At 38.1% G+C, this 22254-nt stretch overlaps 1 protein-coding gene across 2 annotated transcripts in view; it reads left to right on the top strand.

Annotated features, from left to right (window-relative positions):
- The window catches only part of LOC136678266 (merlin-like), a 49587-nt gene extending 28481 nt beyond the window's left edge, over positions 1-21106 (top strand). For both annotated transcript variants that reach the window (XM_066656252.1, XM_066656251.1), the window contains 8 exons: positions 400-513; positions 1848-1970; positions 3132-3248; positions 3791-3891; positions 6315-6420; positions 9229-9356; positions 11396-11555; positions 20967-21106. In XM_066656252.1, coding sequence (XP_066512349.1) covers positions 400-513; positions 1848-1970; positions 3132-3248; positions 3791-3891; positions 6315-6420; positions 9229-9356; positions 11396-11555; positions 20967-21017 — 900 coding nt within the window. In that variant the 3' untranslated portion in view covers positions 21018-21106. The remainder of the gene's footprint in view (positions 1-399; positions 514-1847; positions 1971-3131; positions 3249-3790; positions 3892-6314; positions 6421-9228; positions 9357-11395; positions 11556-20966) is intronic.
- Positions 21107-22254: the final 1148 nt, after the last annotated feature.

Genomic DNA, 22254 nt, shown 5'->3' with positions numbered 1-22254 from the left:
TCTCACACATTTTTTAAACAAAAATAGTTCTTTATGGAACCAAAAGTGGTGCTTCTATGGTCTTGCTAAAATAATCTTGTGTAGCACCTTTATATTTAAGAGTGGAGTGCAGTGTAAATGCAGTGTTATAAGATCAACACAACAGGTTATTTAATCATCAGGCTCACAACTGTATATTGCAACTAAATATAAAACACTTTCTATTCTGATAAAGAGATTTAACTTCATAAGACAAGTGCAGACTGAAAATATTTGAATCTAATTTTTGATTAAAGCAAAATGAACTTGACCTTATGATCAATGAACTTGATTGTGGTGTACAAAACACAATACAAATGGCATTAAGAAATATGTGTAATAACCCAGCTGAATGCTGTTGTCCCATCTATTTTGGCTCAGATTCTGCAGCTGTGCATTGGGAACCACGACCTCTTCATAAGGAGACGCAGAGTGGACTCTCTGGAGGTCCAGCAGATGAAGGCACAGGCTAGAGAGGAGAAGGCCCGCAGGCAGGTGGGAGAGAAAAGGATAAGGGTTGGAAATAAAGTGAGGGCTGGAGAAAAGAGAAATGGAAAAAGATGGGGTGGTGAGATTGGGTTGTGATATGATGATATTAATTTCAAAAATTGCATCATAATTTGCTATTCTGGTGTTAGTTTAAGGATCATTAAAGTAGTAGGCCATGTGTTACAGTGATTTCACCTGAGTTAAAGGGTGTTGTTAGGCTTCATGCCAAATGCAAACAAAAGACATTTCTATGCAATAAAAGTACTGGCAGTATTCTATATGTATTATCCATTTTAATTGTGGGGTCACTGATCACTGATATATAGGTTTAAAAGGGACAGTCTGTAATTGTAGAACTGCAAAGTGCACTCATAAGGTGAGTAGAACTGATAAAATTGGCATGGGATGTCACAATAAACAGTCCTTCCACCAAGCAATTTAGTTTAACAACAACACTTGCCAAATACCTTGCTGGTTTTAAAATGTAATGTTGTCATATACGTGTGTGTGTGTGTGTGTGTGTGTGTGTGTGTGTGTGTGTGTGTGTGTGTGTGTGTGTGTGTGTGTGTGTGTGTGTGTGTGTGTGTGTGTGTGTGTGTGTGTGTGTGTGTGTGTGTGTGTGTGTGTGTGTGTGTGTTGCATTAGCTGAAGAAATTAATGAATTGGGAAATCTAAGAGCGAGTCAGATTCTATAGCCAGGTTATTCTGACTGGGTGTTTAGAACACTAACCAACTACAGGTTTCTTTCAAAAGAGATATTTATACCAGCTACAGAGAGCCTGTGAACTAGTGGCTCCACTGTTTAACACTGATCTAAAATCATAAGAATTCAATGAATTTCACCAGCTCACTCTCTGTATGGTGATAACTTGAATGTAAGGGTTTGTTGCAAGGGTTGGGAAACTAATTAAAACCATATTTGTTTGGATTTGTTTAGAGGCACAGAGGCAAAATATGTGTAGGGTCCACTTCTAGATGCCATTTAGCTGTTTGTGCTCCTGGAATTGAATAGTCCAACTCCACTTTATTGAGTTAAACTTGCATTATGAAGTTGAAAGTGAATCCCCATAGATCTCGCTGGTCGTAAAATAAAGAGGCACCTTGGATATCGACTCTTCACTCACGCCCTCGGTGGAGCTGTCTGAATTTTGCATTTGTGACACACTCACTCATGCTGAAGAACAGTGTTCTCCAATAAAGTGATATAGATTTCCTCCTCTCTCCATCCTTCACCTTTTCTCCTGATGGCCTTCACCTTCTCCCCTCTTCAAACCCCCACTCCCACTCTCTCTCTCTCTCTCTCTCTCTCTCTCTCTCTCTCCCTCCCCTATTCTCTTTAGATGGAGAGGCAGAGGTTGGAGAGGGAGAAGCAATTGCGGGAGGAGGCTGAGAGAGCTCGTGATGACTTGGAGCGCAGACTCATTCTGTTGCAGGATGAAGCTCATATGGCCAATGAAGCACTGGTGAGGCAATAGACTGCAAACAGCCTCCTCTGATGAAATCTTCCTATAGAGTCTATTTCTCAAGAGAATCCCTGTCCCTGCCCTAATTTGCCTCTGAGCTTTATCTGCAGGATTGTGTGGTCCTGGTTTGCTAACATCTCAGGGGACCTTCAAGTGAAATCATCACTCGGACAGGGCCATTCTCAGTAGGGCTGTCAACTGTGATTAGAAAGTACATCAGCATTTTCTCTTTGCTTGTCAAATTTTGCAATGTTTTTTCTACATAAAAAGAAGCTGACTAAGATATATGTGAAACATATTAAGTAGCATATTTTGTTTATCATTTTCTGTGCATTAAAAGGCAAATATTGTCACATGAGAATAAATATTCCCTACAATCATCAGATTAATAAAGCACGGTATGGCTAGTTGTTCGAGGGTATTTATACCCCTCCTCTGGGTATGCTTTACAGTAAATGTGGGAGATTACACTAGCTGTTTAATTGAATTTGGCCACATGAGCATTAGAAAGGCCAGGTACTGATATTAGATGGTTTGTTGAGAGTCACAGATGCCACTACAGCTCGTCCAAAACGTATTGTTACTCCAGCTACAGGACTGCAGTTCCACAACCCACTGCTGGGGGTCTTTACACCTCTCTAGTCAATGCTTTGGGTATTTTGACCAAGCAAAAACAAACAAACAAACAAACAAACAAATAAATAAATAAATAAATAAATAAATATTTGTGAATTGGAAAGTATTCCAGCTCATTAGTGTAACTGATTTATAAATTAAACCTACATCTTTGAGTTTCTGAAGAATATCGTTATTGATGTTTGTATGAAATATACAGTTGATTTGTGATTATTATCCCTGTGTGTTTCTAAGATTTTAAATTTAAAGCAAAAAAAAAAAAAAAGGAGTATTTTCTGCTTCTGTGTTGTTTGCTTTTTTTTCTCGGGACTATTTGCACTGAGTCATGGACTACTGAACTACTGAGGACCCTAGGGAACCAGTTCCTGTGTAGTTATTTTATTTGAGTGTTTGTCTTCTGCACCTCTGCTGTGGTTTACTATCCTAGAATGACTGATAGAAAAACAGAACACTTTCTGTGTGTTTGTTTTTGAATGTACGTTTGCTTATTTGTTTATCCACTCTCTGCACTCTTGTCCTTCTCAGCTACGCTCTGAGGAGACGGCTGATCTGTTAGCAGAGAAAGCTCAGATAGCTGAAGAGGAGGCCAAACTGCTGGCTCAGAAAGCAGCCGAGGCAGAGCAGGAGATCCAGAGGATCAAGGTGAGTCAAGAGGATACCCAGGCAGGATTTCCTTAATGAGGGTAAATGAGTCATTTAGCAGCTTTGGAAAGAAAGTATTAAAAAAAAAATCTAACACCAAATGTAGTATAGTGTGTGTGTTTTTTCTTATTCTTATCCTCTATATATAAATAACCTCATAGTACTTGTACTGTAAGCCACTAGTTTGTTGAAAAGTGCTAACTCAATGTCAGAAGGCACATTCTGAACCACAGTGTGTTATACTTCGAGTGGATGGGCTGGATGGTGTATTTTATCCTCCGATTGATAACGAAGTGATGATAATATAGAATGTGGAAAGAAATGTCTGGGGATCATGGATCAGTTTACATCAAACTAACAGGCAGGCATGTATGCAAAATTAATTCTTGGTTAAATAAAACTGTCACATTTATTGTAACGGTAGGTTGGAGCTGTGTCCTGCTGTAGCTTGTAGATTCAGGACTGTGTGTGGATAGCTGGGAGCTTCAGGGGGTTCAGAAAGCTATGATATTACAAGTGTGGGTTACTGTGGGCTGTTAAAGGTGACGGCCATCCGCAATGAGGAGGAGAAGAGGCTGATCGAGCAGAAGATGCTGGAGGCTGAGATACTTGCCTTGAAAATGGCTGAAGAATCAGAAAGGAGGTGGGTGTCTCTGTCTGTCTCTCTCTCTCTCTCTCTCCTTTTATGCAATGTTAAGATGTGGGATAGTACAGGCCTCCCATGTATTATAAAGTTAGCTCCTATTTTTAGTAACCATATCTTGTATATGCAGAGGACTTATTAGAGAATAAAACTGATAAATTACTGTAAGGATGTCTCCAGTCTTATTTGAACACAGATAAGATGGAGGGACTTCAGAGACAGAGGTATCTCAACTGAACAGTAAGTACAGTCCTAAAGGGATCTGCATTGACATCTGTAGGAAAGGTTGGAATTAGTGATTGAAAGGGTACGTTCAGTGACCTTAACGTTAGTGCAGTATGTTAGGAACGATGAAAGTTCCACAGGTGAGTAAGTATGTCGATGCAGAATGTAGAGCCCATCTATAGGCACTTGATTTATAGAGTTGGGTGAATAAAGTCATAGGGTCAGATGCATCCTTCATCATGGCTTTAACAACTTGTAGGGAACATGTGTGATGAGCACCAAGCGATTGACCCTGACACTGAAGGTGAATGATGACTATGTTACGCTCTGGGTATAATCTTGCTAACGTTGTTTGGGTCGTACTGCAAACTCTACAATTATATTCTCCATTATGATGCCCCAGTACTATCATTGACATCAACTGACGTGTAGGAAAATGACATGAATCGTATGCTATGGCTTGTGGTACTAGTTGAACATGTAAGAGCAAGTTTGATTAGGAAAGTGCTCTTCTGCATCATAATTATTATCCAACCTGAGGGAATGCTTTTTGAAAGAATGGTCTCTTTTCATTTTATTATTATTGTTAAGTTTTTGCGTACATAGGTATGTGTAATCATAACGTATAATGTGTTCTCTGTTTTTGGCCTTTTATTTAATCTTTGTTTTCACTTTATTTTGTATTTTATTCTTTTTTTTTTTTTTTTTTTTGCTTTTTAGAATAGAAAAGGTTATAAATTCTTAGTATTAAGTCTCTCATATTTAAACAGCAGTGTCAGAAATGGGTCTCAGTGGGTACTAAAATAGCTGTATTTACTTTTAAGAAGAGGCATCCACAAGCTTTTGTATATATTGGGAGTACATTAATGCTGTTTTTCTTCATTTTACTGCAACATCACAAATGATCACATTCCCAAAGCCTAAACCCTCTGATCAAACATTGACAGTTAATTAAAAAAAGTTCAGAAAGGCTGTATTCATTTGATTACTCAATTCCCATAGAATTTCTGTGGAGCCTTCTAGCACTTCCTTATGTCTCTACATGTGCATAGCAAAATCCATGTGGAATTATTCTGCTTTTCCATTACCAACAAATGACCCACAAAATTAAACATGGCACTTAGACAACTTTCTTTTTTCTTCCTCTCTCCCTCTATCTCCTTCTCCTCCCCATCTTTCATCCTCCCTCCTCTCTGTTGCACTTTTCCTCTGGTGGATGTTTCCACCACTGCAGGGCATACTCTGTTTCCTTCCTGCCATAACATTACACTGTACATTCTAGCTGCTCATTAAGTAATCATCAGAGTATGCAACCATGTGAAATTTCACCCACACAGACTTTAAGAAAGAAACATTTGGCAGTGTGCTATTATTAATCATATTGTTTATTGGCTGTTGAGCAAAACACAAATAGAAATGCAGATAATATACATTGATTGACCAAATGTTTGTGGACACCTGCTTGTCCCATTAATACTTGCAAGTCAAGGATATTGATAGAAGTGTGTGTTCTCCTTTCATTCATGCATTTCTACGAGGGCCATACCAGTTGCTCTTACACAAGTGAATGCTAGGGTCCACAATGAGTACACCTTAAAGGAACACTATGTAGTATTTATACCTTAAAATTACAGCTTCAAAATCATTGTGATGCTCCAGTGACCTGTAACAGGGAGTAACGACCCTCTGTCTTTGCTGCTCTGGGGTCAACATTGCAGAAACTGCACTATGTAACTTTTGAAGGAGGGTAGGGAAGAACATCATTCCCTCCCCTGCCTATTAATTTCAGTGCAGTGCTGTAAAAATGAATTACACTAGGGGGAGCCCCAGCAGCAAAATAAATCAAATGTTACCTAGTATTCCTTTAAAGTGAGTGAATTCACTTGTAAATGGTGTCAACAAACATCTGGAATTACAAATAGTACTTAATAATGCATTTAATTAATTTCGGCACTGCAATAGAGAAAATTACCATTGGAATTTTCTATCTCTGCTCCATTCAGTAGGAGTATTCAATTTCTTTTCATCCATCTACCACCATATCACCCAGGGTTAAGGTCAGAATTCTTATTGGGTTATCTGTATGAACTGATATCACCTTTTTTTGGTTTTACTAAGGATAACTGACTCATTCTAGGTCAGTTAGAGGAGGTTTCCCATGCCCAAGGCAAGTCACTAATACTTATGTATCTCCACAGAGCTAAAGAAGCAGATCAGTTGAAGCAGGACCTGCAGGAGGCCAGGGAGTCAGAGCGCAGAGCCAAATACAAGCTGCTGGAGATCACCAGCAAATCACCCTATTCGGTACACACCACTTCCCCAGCACAGCAGGGCCACTGGCAGCATGCCCTGCCACCAAACTCCCTCTGACACGCATTAGCCATGATGCCAATGGCTGTCGCTCCCTTTTGACACATCTTTTGAAGCCACTTAGTGCTGATGGTTTTTTTGTTGTTGTTTTTTTTCCCTTTGAGACATGATTGATTTTCTTGCTAGACTCATTCTCTCAGTCTTTGAAGTATTAGTATGAGGACAGCTTATACAAGCCAGAAAATATGGTTCCAAAAGATTAAACAGTATTTACAGTAATGTATAAGGGAGTAATATATTAGTACTAGGGCTGTCAAAATTAATATGTTAAAACACGTGGGCGATTAATGCATTATTTAAGTACAAGTTTAATTAAATTTTAAATTTAAATTTTAAAGTTAATTTTTTTAAATCAATGGACACTATATATATATAAATATAAAAAATGATTCCATTGTGTTAATTTTGCATTGATTCTTTTATTTCATTTAAATATCCATAATTAAAAGCTTTGGTCGGTATGGGCGGAATTCACATTTTCAATATAGTCAGTATATGGTATTACCGTGGAGGTGCTTTGTCTTTGTGTTGACGATAAAAACCCGTTTCTGAGAGAGCAAATTTGAGCAACTGGTGCTGAAGGAACAGAACATTTCTAAAATAAGCTAAATAAGGCGGTGTTAACTTAAGCACAGCTGATGCTAACAGGCACTTGTGGTTTAGCACACCACAGCAGCTTTTTCAGCAAACTGAGGCTCAAAACACACACATTTAGAGGATAAAGCGTTATACCTGTGAGCACAAAGTTGAGTGAAGGATTTCTTCCTCTCTCTTTTAACCCAAACTCAGCGCTAAACTTACAACTGCGGCTTGTGTTTTTCTCCAGTGATATCAGCAGTCATTGAGCTCCCACAGCGCCCCCTCCCTGTGGCTCTCTTAAATGCACATGAACGTTTTAGTCAACTTTTAAAGACAGAACAGGAATTTGACACCACACACACACACACACACACACGCACACACACACACACCAATATACCACCCACATTTTGAGATACCATTCACAGTTTTAAGTGCTGCAGTATACCGTATTATCGTTATACCGCCCAACCCTAGCTTCAGTCTTAAAAAGGGACAGTGTGATTCATCATGATTACTCACAGCAAACTGATCCCTCGATTAATAGGTACATTTGTGCTGTACAAGAGCAGATCAGCACGAGTGCAAATGCCTTATAGTATAGCACTTTAAAAATATTGTGTAATTAAGTGATACAAGTATTGTAATGTAGTTTCTGAACTGCTGCTAACACATTAAACTCAACATGCTTGGAGGAGAATGCAAACTGTCCAGTTAGGTTGAGTTACCTGACCTTGGACAGCTGAGGGATCCCTCTTCTCATTCAAGAAATATTTGGCTGAGAGATTGCATCAGTTCTTGTATGTTTTATGCATGTTTGCATTTAGTTTTTTGTGTACGCATGTGATTCATAGTCAGTGTTTAAATCAGATTTTGTCACCAGACATAATGCAGTCCATAGCTGCTGACATTTTCTATTCTCCTTCGTTTCTGAGCCCTTGGTGAAATTCCTAGTATTTTGCCTTAAGCAAGTTACTTCACTGATCCTCCAGCCTTATCAGTATCATGTTGACTAGATAAGAAGAGAGAAGGGCTGATACAGACAGTGCAGATAGCTGTCCCACAGGTTCCGCCGTTGCAGGTATTGCAAATTACTGCTCTTTAGAATCAGATTACAGCTGGGATCAAAACGTTTGCCTATTGTGAACGGAGAAAGTTGTCGCCGCATCAGTCGGCTCCATTGAATAACAACCGTGGGGTCAAATACACATCATGTTAGAGTGCACTTCGCTTACTGCCTGCATTTAATAAAACTCTGGCTGAATGTGCAGCTCCGGTGTGTTCTACTGAGCCTGGAATTTGAATAATAATAGCATGAAAATGAAAGATTTTTTTTCCCCTTTATAAATGCTATTAAAGTGGAAATGTAAATGTGAGTAACAGGAGACAGCACCTCCGAGCTATTACTCTTAAGCTGATGGATATTATTCTGGGCATTCAGAAGCTCCCTTCTGCTCTATCTGAATCGCACAGGCATCTAATCATCAGATTTGTGAAATCTAAATGCGTCAGAGGTTACTTCCAGCCTGCGTATTATTAAACATAAAGCACTGACCATGTCTGAGAGTTACATTACAGGACGTCACACTCTGAATGGGGTTTATTCTATTAGCACTGTGCTATGATTTTATTTTGTTGATAGTGTGTTCAACATGTTTTTTAGTTTAATAAATAAATAAATAAATACTTATATAGTCACAGCACTAGCTCTCAATTTTTTTTAGTTCTGTTCAGTTGACAATGAACTAATTGAGTATGTAATTAGTTACCTAATGAGTTTCAGTATGGTGTGTACTATTAATTGTAATATATTGCTTATATAGCTTGCTTAATTTATTTTACTGTATTGTACATTATTTTTGAATGAACTCTTTATAAATGACCTGCTATTTAAAAAAAAAGCAAAAACTTAATCAGTTTATGAATGTAGCTAATCTCTCTCTCTCTCTCTCTCTCCCTGCCTCCCTCCCTTTTATATCTATCTCTTTTTTATGTTTCTTTTTCATTCATCTTTTAAATTTATCTTTTACTCTCCTTTCTGTTGTGCGTCCTCTTCATCTACTTCAATCTCTTTTCTCATTCTTTCTCTGTTGAATGTCTTTCTTTCATTCTTGTCTTTAATTCCTGTCTTATTTTTCTCATCTCTCCCTCTACCCCTCTCAGGCTGCTCCACTTTCTCCCTGCACTCTTCCTGCTGACCTCCCGAACCTCAGCTACAGTACGGAGAACTTAAGCTTTGACTTCAAAGACACGGACATGAAACGCCTGTCTATGGAGATTGAGAAGGAGAAGTGAGTAGAGCGGAGTATGTGTGAATAAAACCCCCTCTTTTCTTCAGGTGGACCCTTGTGCCTGTCCACTCCGCTCTTCATCACAGTAAAAGCTCCGGATATCTGAGACTTGCTGAGATTTTCTAGGCTTTGTAAAGTATTGGTTTGTGACATAGATTTCCCTTGTTTTCTCAAAGGTGCTTGTGGGCTGGTGTTATGATGTGTGTTCAATCCAGGGTAGATATTAATATCTTCAAATTCACAATGATATTTAACACTTACCTACTGTTGCAATTCAGTGAACAATGTAGCAATGGCCATGGTAACATTCCTTTGGTTCATTTTTTATATTTAAAAAAATGTTTTTTGAAGAATATTCAATTCAACATTCAAAGGCCACAGAGGGTATAGGGATTTCATAACGCATGTATAATCACTGAATAGCATATTTATGAGGCAGTACCTGAATATTCATGTGAAACTTATGCCAGTGTTCATAAGATAATAAGATGATTTATAAATTATGGACATCTTATGCTAGCTTATGTATTATCAAGGAAACTAGGACTTCATAATACATGAATAAGCATTGAATATCATTTATAAAGCAGTACTTGAATGTTTATGAACATCATGATAATCACAAGATAATGTAATGGTTCATGAAGTAAATTACATTGTATTGACATATGGTTCCCTTAAACTAAAATTACTTGACAGGATTTATGGAACATTTTTTTTCTCACTGAGATTGAGTGTAAACAGCAGGTGGTGGGCTTAAGTGCTGGTTAGTGATGTAGCTTATTGGTGTCCACATGACTTCTTTTTCTTACAGGCAAAAAATTAGTAAAAAAAAAATTAAACTATGACAAATTCATCACATAAATGTGTTTGAAAGGAAAAAAGCTGACTACATTTGTTCACCATGCAGCTGCACTACAGTCTTCCAGCACGGTCGAAAAGCCTACTGGCTAGTATCTGATTGAGCTAAATTGCAATTGCAAGAACTATGATCAGTTGTGTAAATTAACTAATACATAACAGTATTACAACACAAACATGAAACTCAATTAGTTAATCAATAAATGAAAGACACAGAGCCGATCCTTTGATAAAAAATAAGCTTTTGGCAATCTCTTCCGGTTGGTGGGAGTTGTGGAAGTGTGGCTGGGAGAAAGAAAAAAAAAAAGCTATAATTCATTCATTCATTATTTGTAAGCGCTTATCCAGTTCAGGGTCGCGGTGGGTCCAGAGCCTACCTGGAATCATTGGGCGCAAGGCGGGAATACACCCTGGAGGGGGCGCCAGTCCTTCACAGGGCAACACAGACACACACACATTCACACCTACGGACAATTTCTAGTCGCCAATCCACCTACCAACGTGTGTTTTTGGACTGTGGGAGGAAACCGGAGCACCCGGAGGAAACCCACGCGGACACAGGGAGAACACACCAACTCCTCCAGGCCCTGGAGCTGTGTGACTGCGACACTACCTGCTGCTATAATATTATTGATTACTTTGTCTCCCTGCCTCTAGTACATAGGGGCAGCCGTGGCCTAAATGATAAAGAAGTATGCTTGGTATTGGATGGTCACTGATTCAGTCCCCTATGTATGTGTCTGTGTATATCACCGCCACAGATGGGTTAAATATGGAGCCCACATTTTGTCGTACTGTAAGTGTGAAAAGTCAGAGAGAGTGTAGATGTGGGCAAAAGTCCCTTTGATCAAAGTTTACAAAGAGAAATAAGGATTTTGAATTGTGTGTCACAGTGGATTGTGCTCAAAATGACTAAGGACATGAACCAACAAGGTGAAAAGGTCCATTTTGATTTCAGGTTGATTTTTATCAGCACCGCAGTGTCTGAGCTCAAGGGTATTTAAAGCTTTAACCTGTTTGTTCTAGCTAGAATACAAACGCTGACAAAACACAAATCACCCTTTTAAGTGGCTCCAGAGAAGAGTGTGTGCCAAATGCCATAAATGTAAATGTAAATTTTAATGATCAGTCTTTTAGTAAACATACTATTTCATTTTTAAATGTTTTTTCTTTGATAGAGTTGAATACATGGAGAAAAGTAAACACCTGCAGGAACAGCTGAACGAGTTGAAGACAGAGATTGAGTCTCTAAAGCTGAAGGAGCGTGAGACTCCTCTGGACATCCTGCATAATGAAAATGCAGAGAGAGGCACCAGCAAGCAGAGCAACTTCAAAAAGGTGAGTTTTCCTTTAGAGCTCCAGTTCGGAGTACTCAGCATAGGCTAGTTTTCAAATGTGGATTTTGCTCGCATCGACACGACCAGAGTGAAAAGTGCTTCTGATGTACAAGGCGGGATGGCAAATTCACTTTTTAGTCCATCTGCTTCGGTCCCTGTTAATGTGCTGAATAACTGAAATTTGGAACTTCCTTTAGTCTATGTTCTCTGAGCTTGTCTAAGCACAAATCTAAAGAGTGTATAGATACATATTCATCATATTAGACTTCTTTGACATGGGACTACTGATTTTTAACCAAAAGTAAAAGCCATATTTGATTCTACCCATCTCACTTATAATCAATATACTACACTTCAGTTTAGTACAATGTTCTGATCACTGCACAACTAACTATTTTTCACTTCTGTAACTGGAGTATTCTGATATGCAATGAGTGGTGTGTAGCTCACAACATGCAGCAATAAAATAGAGCATAATTTCTGACATTCATTGTACAACACTCAGTATATTCTTATGAAATACTTATAACTGAAGCTTCGGACCTCAAATACACTTAATTTATTTACAGATTTTGTGAAAGCGCACAGAAGTATACCTTAATTTAACTTACTCATCACACTCTCGATCCCACAACCAGCTTGCTACAACATTTAACACCACTGCTTTAACGTATCAGTTCTATGTCCCATTTGTTTTCTTAAAATGCTAAATTAATTGTTGGACATATTTGTGGATAAACCTGTTGGATCTGTTATCAGTGGGCAATCTTGCATGTGAAAATGATTTAAACTGCTGATGTATATGGTGGGTGAAGCAAAACTAACTGCCAAATATAAATATTTCCCCATATTCAGCAGGTAGTGGGTGTAAATTTGTCACCCTGGTAGCAGGCCATAGGCTTTATACAGTAGTGACAGATGAAAAAAAATATTCAGGCTTCTATTCATGCTGTATTCATGTAGGAGGTTCAAGGTAGCGCTAAGGTTGAACCTCCTACCTACAGCCTGGATCTTTTTTTATTTTTGCTCTCATCTGACACACAGAAGGACTCAATATACATAAGGCACAAAGGTGAAATCTGCTGAGATGTAGAAGTACAAAGTGCCAGCTTTAATTCAAGTATATTTACATTTATATTGAGTGCACCAACTGTATTGGCTCACCTAGTATGGATATAAATACCCTTGAATTAAAGCCAACATCTTGCACTTGAACCTCATGGTCATTCAAATACACTGAGTATAGAACTAAAAAAATGTCACTGTATTAGTTATGTCTTACGTTATTGCTGGACAGTCAGTGCATACTTAATAAGTTGTTGTTACACTGTGATATTGATTATCAGTTACTGTGGAATTCTATCATAACAGGGATGCTACATTGAGATCTAATGTAATCTGGAATACAATGATTTTACTGTTGTTTTCACACTGTTTTTGATACGTCTCCTAAACCATTATGTGGAGGGTTTTGGTAGTTTTTTGTGTATGTGGATTTCAGGTGATCCCGCAGACATTAACAGTTTCACTGATGAATAGTGGAGGCCATGTGTGTATCGTGTCACTGTGCTTTTAGAATATAGTAGGACACATCAACATAACAGTATATAGCATTATGGGATGGTTGCTTTCATACAAAAAACATTAGTGCAGTCTTGTACTCATGTTGAATGATTAGTTCTGGATCACAAACACACTTCCAGTACATTCCACCATCACTCTATAGAACACAGACAGCTCCGCAGGCCAATTCTGAGGAACGTAATACCCTTCTAGACAAGGCCTAGCATTGGCCATGGTAACAGCTGTTTGCTTGATATTCTGTTGGTCAGTGCTTTTTTGAAGAAGACCAGTTGTGATTGACTGTGTCAGCCATGAGTGAACAATAAAATAGTTGAATTCAGTAAATAATAAAAGGAGAACCTTATTTTCATAATGTTAAAGAGGTAACCGTATTTGTATGGGTTTTAGAGACTAAATGTTCATGCTTTCTTTTTTATCTCAGGGTAATATATTCTCAAATCTCCTGGAAATAATAACAAGTATTTGTTGAAAGCATTATTGGTTGTTAATAATAATAAAAAGCAATCATGAGAAAGTGGTTACAGAAATATGCCCCTAGCAAGAAGTTAATGGACTGAAATTGAGAATGAAATTTATTCAACTGAAAGACTGGGTTTGATGAAAAACTGAAATGTTTCATTAAGTATTGGAGGCAGGTTCTGTGTAAATCTGTGGTGCAGACAAAAAGAAATACCCAAAGATGCCCATTTATTAGGCATGCCTAGATTTCCATTTGCCTCCCTGGCCATTTTATTAGGTAGATGGCCAAAACTCTGTAGGCTTTTGTGTCTAGATCAGTTTCTCTGAAATGAAAGGTATGGATATTAATGAGGGGTTTATCACCAAAACTGAATTCACTAATTGTAAGTAGTGCCTGTCAATGTTTGGAAGTACTGTATGAAACTCATGGTTCATTTCTAAAAGTCACTAAGCTTATTCTGTGTAAGAGATGTCCATGAATGCCCTTGGTAGCTGAAAAGTATTAAAAATGAAGTAGAAGTAAAAGTTTTGGAACGCAGGTGCAGTCTGTTACGTTTAATTGGATTTGCCTGTTGGAGCTCAGGCAGAGAAATGTAATGTGTGACAAATTATGCACCCACACTTCTGGGTTTAAGCCCAATTTGCTGAATCTACTTTCTATCTACGTAAAGGATCTTCTCTACCCTCATCGAACAAGTAAAGCACCTCCTGTTCACTAAAAATGAATTACTCTAGTCATGGTGTTTTGCTTTTCTGTGTAATGTTCATCTGAAGTATGAGGGTTATGCAACATTTACAACCATACAAATCACTCTGAATGAAAATGTTTTAAAGCATTACTCTGCGCATGAACTTTAACGCTGCTGGGGGTCTACACCAATCCAACGATATCCAAACATCCAGAGCCTACAGCATAAACTGATCCACTACATACTGCTTCATCAGCCTCTACAAATAGTCTCAGAATACTAATTAGAACACTTAGCAAACTTAGTTGTGTACAAGGATGTGGTGATATGTTGGCCACAAAACCGTTTATAGTGTACTGATATGTTTGTTACTGTTTAAATGAGAATATGATAGAAAATGTGTTGTACTATTAGTAATTGGTAATTAATATTGTTTACCTTAACATTATATAATGTTATAATGAATATTATACCTGTTACTTACCAATATTTAAATGGTTAAAGCTTGGCCTCCATTATTTATGACCAGAATAATTAGTGTTCATATTTCCATGCGAATACCTTGATTCATTACAGAAAACACATGTGATTGGTCAGGAGAGATGTATTAGGCCAGGAGACGTAATAAAGCATTCTGTGATTAGTTTGAGACTCATTTTGACCTTGCAGCCCTTTGTAATATCAGTGGTGCTAAGGCCTTTGCAGTAATGATTGTCCAATGATAGATTGTGTAGACCTTCTGTGCATTTTCAATTACTTCCTCATGATGACCTTGAGCAGGACACTGTATCCGCTATTTGAGAAATGCACTGCAGTCTACAATGTTTTAGAAACCTTTATATTAAATATAAAATCCAGCAGTCTAAGAGGGAAGTGTTCATCGCAAACATGTCTGTCCAGAGTGGATTATCGCCAAGAATCCACACTATTTATTTTTTAGACAGTAGCGTGCCTTTGTGATGTATTATTCAGAAGTAATTATGAAGCAGAGCCTGCCTGAGTGAACAGTGGTGAGGGCCGGAGCTTACACAGTTATCATTAGCGAATCATCATTCAGAATCACACAGCAGGTGAAGATGTGCTTTCAGAGAGCTGAAAACTCTGTAATTATCTCCCCTACGGATCAGAAGAAAAGTCCAGCCATTCTTTTGAGGGGAAACTCTTGCAGTCCAACACCAAACAGGCGAAGTCCAGCTGAATACACCATCACAATTTTACCATTTGCACAAGCTGTTAATTAGTTTTTGTTTGTTAGTTTTTTTTTTTTTTAACCCCATAAGCACTCTTTCATTCCAAATGGAATTGGTTCTATGAAATAAAATGCAATAAATCAGATATTTCATTACTTCCAGAGCAATAAGCAAATTAAAACATCGTACCCAATATCTTCCTACCCAAGATTTGAACAGTTTAATCAGAATTTACCAAGCGGTAGATTAGAAAGCTCATTCCAGGCACGGACTCTCTTCTTTCGGTTAGTCGGCGGGTGTGAAATGTCCTCGTTAGAGCTGCGCTAATTGATTTCTGTCTTGTGATTACTCGTTAGGTCTGAGGGGCTCTCCTGTGTGTGCGCTGAGAGTCTGCTTTGGTGTGATTGTCTAATTGGACATAGCGCAGGAGAGAGAAAGGCGGTGCACCTAGGGAAGAAAGTCCGCCTCTGCGGATCTACGGCTTTTCAGCAAAGCCAAAATCCGCTCAAATCCTCTCGTCCCTCTGACAGCTGTTGTTTTCCTGACCTGTGTTGAGCCCGTATTTTTCTCATCATCCTGTCACTGCTGGGAGAGCCCTTTCTGCACTTCCAGTTCCAATTAAACTATGGACCATTTGAAAAATATATATATAATAGTGAAAAAAAATATAGTCGTGTCTCCAGTTCCTCCCCAGGCTCTGTCGGAGGGTGCCTCATTTTCCATGTTGTATGGAAACCGGTGTCACTGAGGGAATCTGTGCATATGGGTACATCGGACTCCTATACAGTTCAGTCTTAGAGTTTGGTTATGTCCCTTTTTTTCACAATCCAAGTTATTTGTTTATTTTTATTAATTAGCTTTTCTCAGTAACTGCTTCTTGAAAGCTACACATCCTTTTAGACCTGTAGCTTGTTTTCTCACAATGGAAATGGGGATGTCTATAGGAAACCTAGGGATTTATTTATTTGTTTGTCCTGAAGCAGGTGTTGTTCTAGGTATTTTGGGTTTTTCTTCTTATTGTTAGGAATCCAGTGTTTCTCTCTCTCTCTCTCTCTCTCTCTCTCATTCATATATACATATAGATAGATAGATAGATAGATAGATACCCATTCTTAATAGCCCTTCTTTCAAATTTGGCTTCTTTATGCACATGAAGTACTTTGAAGAACTCTAGTTTTATTTATTTAAGCTCTTGGGGCTCCCCTGTTTGAATTCTATTTTTTTTTAAGGCACTGTACTGAAATCAGTGGGGAGGGGGTTGTTTCCTACTCTGCTCCAAACTTAGCAGTGTTGAGCCTAGAGTAGCGGTGACAGAGGCTCTGTTCTCCCAATTACACCCAATTATCAGCGGATCATCACAGTGATTTTGAAGCCTTAATTTTATTTCTAAAATATTATGTAGTGTTCCTTTAAATCTAAACTTTTCAGAAACTTACTCTAAACTACCTTCGACAATGGGTTGGGGTTTTTTTTTTCTTTTTTTTTTTATGTTTTATGATGTATATTAAAGTCACATGTCTGTTAGTTTAGTTTAGTTTAGTCCAGCAAATGGCTGCCCTCATAATCTACAGTGGCTCACTAATGGTCAGCACTGAGTCTGTGGGTAAACTACATGGTCTGAGTTGGTCTAGGCAGGTGGAGCCTTGGGCCTGAGGCAGCGTGACAGGGGCTAGTGGCTTTTCAGGTCGGCCTGTTAGGATGATTAATGAGCGCGAACTGTTCCCTGTCCTGCTGTCCAATACTTCCTGCTGCTTAATGTAGCCTGGGGACGAGAGCTGCAGAGAAAGCCTCTCAGTGAACCGCCACAAGCTGCAGTTGGTGAAAGGCCCTCGCCTGCTGGGATCCAAGCAGGTCTGGTTTCAGGTCCAAGCGCCTTGCATTATGTTAGCATTTTGAATGTCGTGGATAGAGATGGGCAATGTGGAAAAAACTTATCCTTCACTGTCCAGAGAAAAGCATATCTCCTTTTATTTTTTACAGTTTAGTCATTTTAAGTATCTTTTTGGCATATTATTGGTCAATGTATGTGAGTACAGATGTAGTTGGATGTAATTCATTGTGATGTCTCATCACCCCTCTCTAGCGTATCTAGTGGAGATACAGCTATTGAATACACCCCACGAATGCAGTCTTAAGTTTACGCTTTGACACGACTCATAGCCATAAGCCTATATTCAGAAGAGCCCATATTTCAGCTACGTACAATATTGTACAGAACTCTTAGGCACCTAAGATATTTCTATATATTTAAACAAATGCCTTCTCATTAAGAGTGGTGCTTGTATCAAGTTATATATAATCACAGTAAATACAAAAAAATAAATAAATATATATATATATATATATATATATATATATATATATATATATATATATATATATATATATATATATATATATATATATATATTCCCGCTCCGGGTGACTGTCTGTGAGGAATTGGTGTGTTCTCCCTGTGTCCACGTGGGTTTCCTCCGGATGCTCTGGTTTCCTCCCACAGTCCAATGCGCCTAATGATTCCAGGTAGGTTCTGGACCCACTGCGACCCTGAACTGGATAATTGGTTGCAGATAATGAATGAATAAATGACTGAATAAAGTAGCATATGTGAGTGAGTTTGAAGAACAATGTTTTGCTCAGATTCTCCTTGAGTTTGTTAAATCAGCAGCACACATTATATAAAAATTTATTAATTAACCACTAAAACTAGGTATTGGAAGATAACCTCAAATAATACGGACTCCACAAGGAGAGATTTGGAAAAAGTTAAACCAAAACATTCACACACAGAGTATCACACTCACTGGAGTAATGTTATTTGGTTTTATTCTAATGTTGGGTGTTATTTGTTGTTTGTTCTTTAGCAAATAATCACTTACTGCTGAGCTTTTTAAATCTCATAATCTCTGGTGCCCAAACTTTTGCACAGTACTGTATGTTTATAAATCAGTCCTTAATACCTTTATATTCCCCAGTGGGTAGTTTCCTCAGAGCCTTTGTTAAAGAGGTCTTTTTTCAGATACCTGCACACTTATTTCAGTATGTGAATACTAATGATTCAACTGGTTAATCAAGTACTGCCGGATTTCTTTTTTCTTTTTCTAATTTCTGCTTTATACTTTTTTCTTAGAATCATAAAGAATACACGTTCTCAAAGCTGAGGCGTTTTTACGTGTTGTCTTAAGACATGCAAACACCATTTTCGTCATTAATCTATAGCACATATAGATATTTATTTTTATGAAGAGAAAGAAAGATGGTGAGATTTAGTTATGCAGCTTGAAGTTGAACCATTAGTATTCACATTCTGAAATAATTGTCAGGTATCTAAAGCTTCTTCACTAGGAATACGAAGGAAATAAACAGGGCAGCAGTTCAGTGAAACTGCTTTTAAATGTTTACCAGACTGCAAATTGTGAATGTTCACTCATATTTTTTGGGTATGTCAGCATTCCCCCCAGAGCACCTATAATGTGACAGTGACCAAGGACACTGTTAAAGACGTGTAATTCCAAGGACAAGCTGTTAAAAGAAGTGCTTCCAAGGACACACTGTAAAAGCCAAGTTTCCAAGGACACATTGTTAAAAGTGCCTTTCCATGTGCACATTGGTAAAGCTGCATTTCCAGGAATGCATTACTTAAGATGTGCCTGGGAAGGCAGAGTGTAGCATAGCTGTGCATGGCGTTATTGCTCACAGAAATACATATTGGCTCATTGGCTCATCTGAGGCCATCTCCATTATTCAACCAATGATTCATGAAGGAACAAATCAATGATAAATGTTCTCCTCTCTGGGCAATTGTTTGTGCATTACAAGTGCAGCTACCTTAAAAGCCTACATTAATAAATGCTGTTCATTTTGCGTGTTTGTTATCCTGTGGTTAATGGATTGACCTTTAAAAAAAAGTTAGTTTAATTTAAGAGTTAGTGCACATCCATACAATAAAGAGATATAAACTAAATTTTAAAAAGTGTAATTGTAAGCTTAGTGATGAAGTTGAAATAATAGACTATAGTTTCCTTGTTGTAACCGTCCGTATGATTTGAGTGGTGCATTAGTGTGAAATTGATGGCTCCCAGAGCTTCTCTTACCTGGAAATCACCCTCGTATTCCATTTCTCTTAAGGCTGTGATGGGGAATACAGCTTGTTTTCCATGTCATGTTTGTTTTTGTTTTTTGTTTTTCCCGTCATCTCCATCTCATCTTGTTTTGTTTACTCTGCCTGTCCAACGAGCCTACCAGTGAGGCATTGTGTTTAAGGGCTTCAAAACTTCACCGGCTGCAAGCCGGGAGAGATGTGTGATGGGTGATCAAAAGGAGCACGGCACACGGATAAGTCAGTGGGAATTAGGCAAACAGATTGATACACACTCGCACCAGTCAGTCACACCCTTATTGTTGCTCTGTATAACGTTATCATTACATAAGACAATGAGGTCTGTCCTGTCAGTCTGCGTCTGTGACTCAAAAAGCGTGTATTGGATTATTTGTAAATTCTGTTAAATCAATGGTGTTCAGAAGAGTGTCAGCTGCCAATAACAGATGTGTAATATATCAGTTACATAGTAATATTTTTTGTTTAGAACGAGTGGAGCTGTAGCTATAAATTATATTAGAAATCCTGTTATATTAAAAGTCTCTGTTACTTAATTCACAGTAATTGCAACTCTACCATAAAGAAACATGTTTTTTTTTTTTATGGTGGTGAACCAGGTGCATCCTTTCCCAGTTTTAAAATGAGATGATTGCTGTTTAATTATTATGTTATTAACACTTTCACATAAATTTAGCAAAATTCCCAAATCAGTGGGTATTTTTGATATTTTATTTAATTAAGAATGCCTCCTAGAATCATCTACTCCACTACATTTTGAGGAAAGGATCCCTTTTTTAATGCTGTAGAAAATAAATTTTCTCAGTAAACAGATGCATTTCTCAAAAACCAGAAACACATGACCACAATCCGACATAAATCTACACATTTACGGGTTTTGTTCTTGTAATAATTCAGAGACCTGGAAGCTTAAGCTGTCTGCAAAACAGAATTGTAGAATCATAAGCTGAGAAATAATTAACCTTTTGAGCAACGCGTCTATTTTGAGTTTTAGTACCTGGGTTTATTCACATATTTTTAGAGCTGATCTTGGGAGAATCTTGAAGGGATTTATTAATGTAGCTGTTTTATCAGAAAGTTTCCTCATGGTATAAAGGGTTTATATGTCGAGATATTCGTAGGACAGCATGCATGTCTCATATAATCCCCTTTGTGTTATTTGTACAGAACTCTTTAGACTCCGCTCTTAATCCTCTGCTTCAGCAGGGCCTTGCAGGATCAGTGTACACTAATTCACTTCATCTGCTAAGTAAACTCTAGTGAATGCCTTCACATTCTCCTTATTTGTTGGCAACAGTGCCATTAAAAATGTGTGATTAAATGTATGTAATGTGATATGTGTGTAATATTCATTTCTGTTCTTTCTTTTACAGTTGACACTACAGAGCGCTAAATCCAGAGTGGCCTTCTTTGAGGAATTATAGCTGTTGGAATCATCTCTGTGTGTGTGTGTGTGTGCAGGACTGTGTGAACATTCCATGTACAGTTTTTGGGTTGTGTGTGTGTATGTGGGGTTGGGGGGGGGGGGGGGGGGGTTCTGTAGAGGTCACTACTTTTTTTTTTTTACCCTTCAAGTCCAGACCTTAAATCCAGACTCCAGAGTGTGTTTCTGGAGTTTGTGTTTACCTAGATATGACACTAGATGAACAGGTTGCATACGGTTTGGTTAACAAACCAAATAAAAGCAATTACAAAACCCAGGACCGGAAACAGGACTTTGGGACTTCATTTAATAGTAAACTCTAACTGAAACTCACTGGAGTTGGGTTACTCCAGCACCAGGGTTTGAATGCCACTGCTATATAGGATTTTGTATATGATTTTAAGAGCTGTTTGATGTGAAATAGTGGGTTTTTTGTTTGTTTGTTTGTTTTCTGCCTTCAGTCCAACTTGAAACTGAATATATGGACCATCTAAGAGTCCCTGAGGACCAGTTCAAGAGCCACTGTTGTATAGACACATAACCAAGGGTTGCAACATGTACAACACAAATGATGGTCATTTTATTAACTGTCCAAATCCATTAATGAACCCGCATGTCTGTTTTGTGTTTTTAAATGTAAAGCAGATGGTGATATAGTATGTGGTGTGATCTATTTTTAATGACGGTTTTGCCTTACAGTTCTCCCCATGAAGCTCTACGCGATTAACACACTGTAAAAATATTTTAGGCCAACGTCTGAAAGAATGTTTCAGGAATCAGACAGCATATTTATAACCACTTAGTTTTATGTGATTCATCTCTTAGTGGCAGTAAAGACTTCAAAAGTCAGGTTCACATCACCACCACTTTGATACTCCTTTTTCCAAAACCTTCAGAAATAATCCCAGTGATGATGGGAACCAGACATCTGAAGAGTTTGCTGCCTCTGGAACCTACATCACAAAATTCTACTTCAGATGGTTATGAGTATGTTGCCTGATGTCTGAAACATTGTTTTATAATTGTTTTTGGCTTTTGGAATATCCATTTGAGAGATACCTGGGTAGACATTGTAGAAATTACTTCTTATCACAGCTTTATAACTGTCCATCGAAATTACTTGGTTTAATCTGAATTGAATATGCAGAAGTGTTGACAAATACGTGGAATAACTCTTTAATAAACAGTTGGACATGGGGCATCTGCTACACACGCTCGCATGATCATGTGCTGTACAA

The sequence above is a fragment of the Hoplias malabaricus genome, chromosome Y (assembly GCF_029633855.1).
Source record: "Hoplias malabaricus isolate fHopMal1 chromosome Y, fHopMal1.hap1, whole genome shotgun sequence".
Classification (NCBI taxonomy): domain Eukaryota; kingdom Metazoa; phylum Chordata; class Actinopteri; order Characiformes; family Erythrinidae; genus Hoplias; species Hoplias malabaricus.
The sequence above is the reverse complement of the archived record's forward strand: the minus strand, read 5'-3'. Positions and strand labels throughout refer to the sequence as shown.